Source organism: Penaeus monodon, unplaced genomic scaffold, assembly GCF_015228065.2.
Source record: "Penaeus monodon isolate SGIC_2016 unplaced genomic scaffold, NSTDA_Pmon_1 PmonScaffold_7505, whole genome shotgun sequence".
Taxonomy (NCBI): domain Eukaryota; kingdom Metazoa; phylum Arthropoda; class Malacostraca; order Decapoda; family Penaeidae; genus Penaeus; species Penaeus monodon.
In genome coordinates this window covers 1-7,500 of record NW_023662667.1, presented here as the reverse complement: position 1 = coordinate 7,500, position 7,500 = coordinate 1, and the positions used below count along the sequence as shown (strand labels likewise).

Below are 7,500 nucleotides of genomic sequence, written 5' to 3'. Positions count from 1 at the left end.
GGCCAATAAAAAGCCCAGAAAGGTTCAGGAAAAGGTGAGTCTTCAGGTTGTGCCTTCCAGAGTCGACATGACTGAGTGATAAGGTGAAGGTTCAGTTCAGGTGTGAGGTGGTCTCTGCTTAGCTCTGTTTCTTGGATAATCTTGTCTGCATATGCCTGGAATATATCAACTGTTTTATGTTGAGCAAAAAAACAAAGTTTGTCAATTATCTATGCTTTACCTTGTGCTCTCCTCTCTCTAACATATTCTATATGTCTCATACTCTTTCTTCTCTCTCCTTCTCTATATTCTAGTCCCCTCTTCCTTCCTCCTCATTTACATGTCAATTTGTGTATTAACATAATTATTCAAGAATTATATCCATGTTATTTAAGAATGTATGAATAATAAGCCAGTTTCAAAATAAAGTATAAGTAGTATTACTACCATCTGTATATCATGATTCAAAATAATTATTTTTATAAAGTGACAGTGAGATTATGAAGAATCTAGTCTATGTAAGTAAAGCACATGAGAGGCAAGATAATTGTTCTCTTGTGCATTTTTATGATGAAAATTACTATTATTTTTAACAATATTACAAAAGAATCCAAATTTATATGGTTTTAGTGCAAGTTTTCTGTGTTAATGGCACCTTGCAAGCAAATTCCTATGCAACTGTCTACATATACTGGGGACACTAATTCCTTTTAGTAATTACCTTATGGGCAGTGGCTGTAATACTCTGTATAAATTCTCTGTTAGTAATAATTTAAATGCAAATTTACAAAGAAATATATAATTTATACAACAAATCTACAAATTTCTTAGAATAGTTGTAACTTAGCAGTTGATAGATGTTACACTGTAAAAATATATACATTTACCTTAGATATTGTCTCACTGTGTATGGTTCTAAGGGGATTCTTGCTTAGAGGATGTACTTTACTGACAGGCTGATTTGTTACATTTCTGTTTGCTATCAGTCTGGAATAAGTCTGGGGCCTCAGCAAGCACTTTGATATTAAACAGTTCATTTTCATATCTGAAAAAAAAATATATATATAGTCAAAATATCTTACTAAAATTAAAACTGGGAAAAGTATGTAGTCTCATAATAAGAATATTTGAAAATGAATACGTAATGAATATTCAGATGAGATCCATGCATCCTACACTAGCCTTGTGCCTAATGATATAATCAACAATCCTTAAACATTCATATTCCAGCAAAATAGAGCTAGCATATTTCTCGGACTATTCACCACCAACTAGGGAAGGTGTTGGCTTTTAAAGGAGCAGAAAGCTTGAAGGACATAGAACTTGGATGATAATCTGCCAAAATTGGACTTCTATTTGGTGACCATCATTCACAGACCCTTAGTCTCAATTGGATTTGGAGAGAATAAAGCAAATGTAATGATGAAAAGGCTCCATACTTTTTTTAGCTGTAATCCCGATTGTCACAGATGGAAAATTTTCCAAAATACTATCATTAAAATGTTTTGCGAGGCATATTTGACCCTGTTAGATACAGTGTAACAAAGTTAGAACTTCTTTAACTAATCTTAAGTATTCATGAACCTGTGAGCCTGAACAGAAAATGGCTCTATCAACAGCATATGAAAGATGGTAAATCTATTTGCTTCTTCTTCTACTGGAAACACTAACCTTTAATACAGTCACCGTCTTCTTCTTTCTTCTTTTATAGGGTTTTATTCTTGTATAGTCTATATACCCTGGATCTATTTTCTTTCTTTCTTTTTTCTTATATTATCTCTATTAGTTTTGCTTTTTTTCAAGAATCAAGAATTTTGGTGTGTCTTAAAATGTAATACTTCTTTATTGGTGAGAGATCAGCACCTGTGAATAGTAATTCTATATTAGGGTTATTTTGATTCTTTTCAAAATCAAAGTTTTGCGAGAATGGAACCTTGAACATTGTAGTATTATGTGCTCTTATGTTTTCTTCTTGGTAGTGACACCATCTACATAATGAGTTGTTTATTATTTATACTTTGTGTAGGATCTGGGTCAGTCTTGTATGTGCTGTTTTAATTCTGGTTATGCAAACCTTTAGTTTTCTGTATTTTTAACTTATCCATGGTTGAGGTTCTGTATTTTTCAGAAGGTAGCTTTTTGTGTTTAAGATTGTGTTTAAGTGTGTTTTCCAGTTTCTTTGCTTTTTTTAATGGTTAATGGTTAAAAGCAAGAGAAATGTGCTAGACATCTAAGGTCATGTAGCACTATAGTTAATGTTTGGGAAGGGTGGTTGAGTTAGTGATTAGTTGTCTAAGCTGGGCAAAGGAATTGGTGAGTGAAAGGGTTAGGGTCGGGTGTGGTAAGGAGTTAGATTAGATGAAGGATATGTATATGTTTGAGGAAAGAGAATAGGTTGTTGAAGCAGAAAGTGTGGGATTCTGAAACGATGTCTGATAGGTTGGGAGGTCGGTGAAGGGAGGATAGATGGGGGAAAGCAGAGGTACGGGTTGTTTCAAAACGTGGGCACGATAATAGGGTGTGTGGGATTGAAAGGGGAACATTACAACTGTGCATGGGACATTGGTTTGAAAGGGAGGTGTGACATAAGGTGTTTTCTGATTGATAAGTATGGATGAGACAAAGGAATGTGGGGATATGATAATTGGGGGTATTGGAGGATGTGTTAGAAAGGTCTCTTGAAGGCATACAATAGATGGACTATAAGAGGAAAGGATATGACGAAGGTCAGGTCTGTGGGAGCGGAAACCGCGAATATTCCAATGAAGGATAGTTATATTTTACTGATTCTGAGGGGGGAAGCAGTTAGAGGGTGGGAAAAGGACTGAGAGGTCTGAGATGGGAGAGGTGTGGGGAATTGGTGTTCTACTAGGAGGGGTATTAGGAGATGAGGAAGGGGATACTTGTGACATAAGGGATTCACGTGTGTATCCAGGAGGGAGTGGAAGGGATAGAGGGGATGGTGGGGGGGATAATGTGGGCGGGGTTGGGGTCGGGGGGGATGGGCTGTGTTGGGAGGGGGTAGGAGGATGGGGTTGTAGGGGGGATATCGTTAGGAGGAGGATGGATATCAGCAGTTACTTGGAGTGTGGAAGGAGCAGGAGTTGTAAGATTTGGAGGTTGAGTGTCAGTTTTCATTAGGTAATCTTGAATATTTTCAATGGTTTTTCTTCTGAGTTGGTTTGGGAGTTTTGGGGATGTAGGATTTCTTGTGAGGGGGGGAAGAGAGGACTGGTGTCTCAAGAAATGGAGTAATGGATGGTGGAGGTGATTGTGTGGTAGGGGAAGGGGGGGGAACGTTTGTTCTGTCTGTTACGGGTAGTGCGAGGAGGGAGAGGGGAAGGTGTTGGGGTTGTGGTGGTGATTGAGATATCTGTAGTAGAGATTGGAGTGTCTGGATTTAGGATGGCAAAAGAGTTTGACTGGGGAAGGTAGGAGGTAGAAGAGGGGGGTTTAGATGTAGGGGGGGTGGGTTTAGGAGAATTGGTAGAATGAGCAGTATTACTGGAGTAAGGAGTAAGAGAGAAACCACGTCGACGTGCTTCTTGTCTGGCTTCACGTAGTATGAGTCCAAGTTTGAATCTGAGAGTTGCTACCTCAGACTCAAATTTGTAGGTGGGACAGCCCCTATAAATACATTATGGGGCCGCCACAGTTGGCACATGTGCGTGATTGTGCAGGGCAGTTAGATCGGGTATGGCCAGGTTGGGCACATAGTGGGCATCTGGCTGTGGAACGGCAATGTTTGGCTGGGTGTCCTAGACGCCAACAATTTTGGCACTGACGTGGAGGAGGTTGGTATGGACGAACAGGGAGGGATTCTCCTCCTATATAGACGTTAAAGGGAAGGTCATGTCTACGGAAGGTAATTTTGGCTATGTTAGTGGGTTTCTTTCGTTTACCTCTGGGGGGAATGGAGTAGCATTGTACTGACGTTGCATCATAGTCTGTGAGACAGGCAAGTAGGTCTTCTCCACAATCTGACCAATCTTTGTCATAGATTGGGCAATTTGCTGGGGAGATGAAACTGTTCCGGTGCAAGTATTGAGGGTTGGATGGGGTTCTGCAAGGATGGGGTTACCATATATGTCTGTTATTTTTTGTTAATGCTATAGCTTGGTTTTCGGATTTACTGGGGACAAGACGGGAGCGTCGGGTCGGCTACGGAAAGAGACTTTGCCTACTTGTTTTTGGGACATTGTTGGAAGAGAAGGGTGTTGTCAGAGTAGGGAGCTGTGGGAGGGATCACGAAAAAATCGGTCCCATTTGGCTGTGCTGAAGAGGGTATTCAATATTGTTGTAGTGATAGGGTAGTCGAAGGGCGGGTGCGTGACGATGGAGTAGTGTTGAGGGAGGTAGTGTTATGGGGAGGTGGGCAATAAGGCTGTAAGGTATTAATAAGGGAGGATGGGGTGGTTGATGTTGGAGGTTGTGGGGGTAGAGGTGATGAAGTTGAGCGTGCTGGGAGAGTGGAAATGTTTCTTAAGGATTGGTTGTTGGCTACTGTACTAGTAGGCATTGATGAGGGGGTAGTTGTTGCAGTGTTCGGAGCCGTGGTCAAAGGAGAGCCTGGGGTCAGGGAATCGGGTGGGTTTACATCGTTGGGGCTATTTGATAAAGGGGCAAGCCTCATTGCCCCTAATAGTGGAGGTAAGTTTTCATTGCTGGCCATGGTAAGCCTGGATTATGTTGGGGATAAAAACAGTCCACCCCTCAGGGTCCCCTTGAGGGGTAAGGGCTAGAAAAATCAGGGGAATACCGTGCCCATGGCTCCCTCAGGCCGTTCAGGACTGGCACAAAGTCAGCCTTTCATCCTTTCAGCACGGCTCTCACACCTTAGGAGGTGGATAGCAGAAGGGTTTGGTGAAGGGACAGAAATGAAAAGTGGGAAGGAAAATAAAGACCATGCAAAATTAGTTGAGTCGAGGGCTGAGTCCCAAGGTTGGGAAGTTCCCCATCATTGGGTCCCAGTCTCCGCCTCCTAAGCCCCCCCACGACAACAACGGGCAAGGGATTGGGGGGTTTGCTTTTTTTTTAATTCTTTTATTTATCTTTTTTTGTGTGTGTTGTGTGTGTGTGTGCCTCATGTATGATTAAGGGATTACTGATGTTATGTGCTTTTTTTTGCTGCTTGATCAGCTATTTCATATCCTCTTATGTTTTTGTGTGATGGTATCCACTGTGTTGTAAGTATCTGATTTTGGTTTGTGTGTATATCATTGCCTGTATTTCAAATATAATGCTTATAGTTTTTTTGTTTTAAGTTTGATATTAGTTGTAAAGCTGATTTTGAATCAGAAAATATTACTGATGTTGCTAATCTGTTTTGGATATAGGCAATTCCTTCTTTTATTGCAAAAAGTTCTGCTTCTATTATTTCTGTTTCATATGGTTGTTATGTTTTTGTCTTGAATATATACAACTGCATAAGTGGAATTCTTGTTTAATTTTGATCCATCAGTGTATATTATTTTATAATTCAGATATCTTGTGTTTTCCATCTTCAAAAATTGAGCCTTAATGATTTGTTCACGTACAATTTTTGCCAGGTCTTATATGAAAATAGTTTCTATAATTTTAGAAATACCAAACCATGGTGGCATAGGTATTGTTTGATAATGTTTTTGTTTTTTATTTTAAATTGTAATTCTTTACAGGTTTCTATAACTCTGTGTACTGTGAATACTTTTGGATCTTCTTTCTATCTGTTTGTTTAAAATGGACCTGGCATTCCAGAGAATTAATTTATCCATTCATGTATTCCAAAATTTCTTTTATGTTTAGGGTTGCTTCTGTTAGTATCTCTGCAGTTGTTTTGATTACAGACTTCTCTGATTTTAAGTTTAATGATATATTTGATATTAGTTCAATTATACTTTTACAATTTCTATCCAAGATGGATTTATTTTATCTGTTTTTTCTTTTTCTGATGTTGGAGTTTTATTTAGTGGTGCTGGGAGTGTCCTTGTTATTGGGGAATTCAAGTGTACCTTGTTTTTCATGCTTTGTTCATGTGTGTGTGTTTGTTTTTTTGTTTTTTCCAAGTTTTGATTTCACTGATGGGTTTGGTGTATTTGCTTCTTTCTTGTTTACAGTGTTTTTCTGTTTTGTGGGTGTTTTCTATACTGGTGTTATGTTGTGAGTTTGGGTTAAAGTTTGGGCAAATGTTTGTGTTATGTTTGGGTTTGTTTGTTGTTTGTATTGTCCTCTAGGTGTTGGTAGTTTTCAGTGTTTGGGTTGTTGATTTCTGCTGTTTTAGTATAGTTTTTTTTCTTAAACTGATATAGAAGTTTCTTTACTTCTTGATTGTTTGGTGTTATATTGTTTTTGTTTATTTCTTGAGCTTTTATATGAGTCTAACATGTTCTGTCATATGCCAGGTGGTTCCCATTACAGAAAAAACAATAAGATGGATTTGGACCCTGCTGATTACAATTACTACATCTAAGGTTTATTTTTGCAAGAAATGATCCCATGTCCATACATAAGGTATCTGTAGCATTTTGGGATAGAAAATGTTTACTGGAAACTGGTATGCAGTATGGCCTATGGCTACTTGGGTGGATAGTGGACCTTTGGAATATAATTTTTAGAGCTTTAGTGGGTAGCCATTTATTTTCTTCTGTTGATTTAGTTTATTTATTATGTTTATTTCTATTATTTAGGTATCTGGTTTTCATCTTTTCTTGGATCTCTTGGATGTTAATTTCAGTTTCCACTGGGGAAATGGTGCTAAAGGAGCACCCTTGGTTTCTACCAGAGGCCGGTTGTATACACTGGACTTCCCAGTTACCAAGACGATTTATTTCATTCAAAAGGTCCTTTTTCTTATATCAGTCACTTCAAACATTATATAATGACTTTGCCATCTCCTAAGATTCTTAAGGAGCTTTCTATGGTCTATGGTCTATTTTTTGGTTTATGAATTTATTCTGTGCATCTGTTATTTTTATTGGATTGTTGAAGTTTGAAGTGATTGATTTGTTTGATGAGTGAATTAATACTACATTTTTGTGAGGTACCTTGCGTTTCTGATGTGTGGAATTGGGATTTCCCTGGTTTGGCTGCCGGGTTCTTCTTACGAACTTGTTTGGAGTATGGGTAGTCTTCGCTCTAGCTCTGCTGTTTTTTTCTGATTACAGCAATTCTTTACATTGTTATTATCTGGCACATCGCCTGGATTTAGTTCAAAAGTCAAGTTCATAAGCTTTCACTTCACTAAAATTGGCAAGAACTCGTGTTGACTGTTCACACTCTGGAGGTTTGCAGCCGAAATTCGTCTTCCACAAAAAAGCGGCCGTCGGTTGTCTCAAGATTTTTGTTTACATGACAACGAGCACAAAATAATATGCGTGTGTCTGTATACATATATACATGTGTGTATTTACACACACGCATACATACATAGTCGCATGTGAGTATTTACATACACGGCTACATACATAGTCGCATGTGTATTTACACACACGCATACATACATAACCGTCTGTTTTTTTTTTCCCCCCCGGCATATATATATCC

General features: G+C 38.6%; 1 protein-coding gene across 2 annotated transcripts in view; it reads right to left on the bottom strand.

Annotated features, from left to right (window-relative positions):
• LOC119571694 (electron transfer flavoprotein beta subunit lysine methyltransferase-like) overlaps nucleotides 1-7,319 on the bottom strand; it is a gene marked incomplete at its 3' end in the record, with an annotated part of 7,585 nt that extends 266 nt beyond the window's left edge. Inside the window, 4 exon segments of one of the 2 annotated variants that reach the window (XM_037918882.1) lie at nucleotides 1-155; nucleotides 867-1,024; nucleotides 1,651-1,842; nucleotides 7,002-7,319. The exon segment at nucleotides 1-155 is cut by the window's left edge and continues 21 nt beyond it. In XM_037918882.1, the coding sequence (XP_037774810.1) occupies nucleotides 1-155; nucleotides 867-1,022 (311 nt within the window). 2 annotated transcript variants of the gene reach the window in all.
• Between the last annotated feature and the right edge of the window lie 181 nt (nucleotides 7,320-7,500).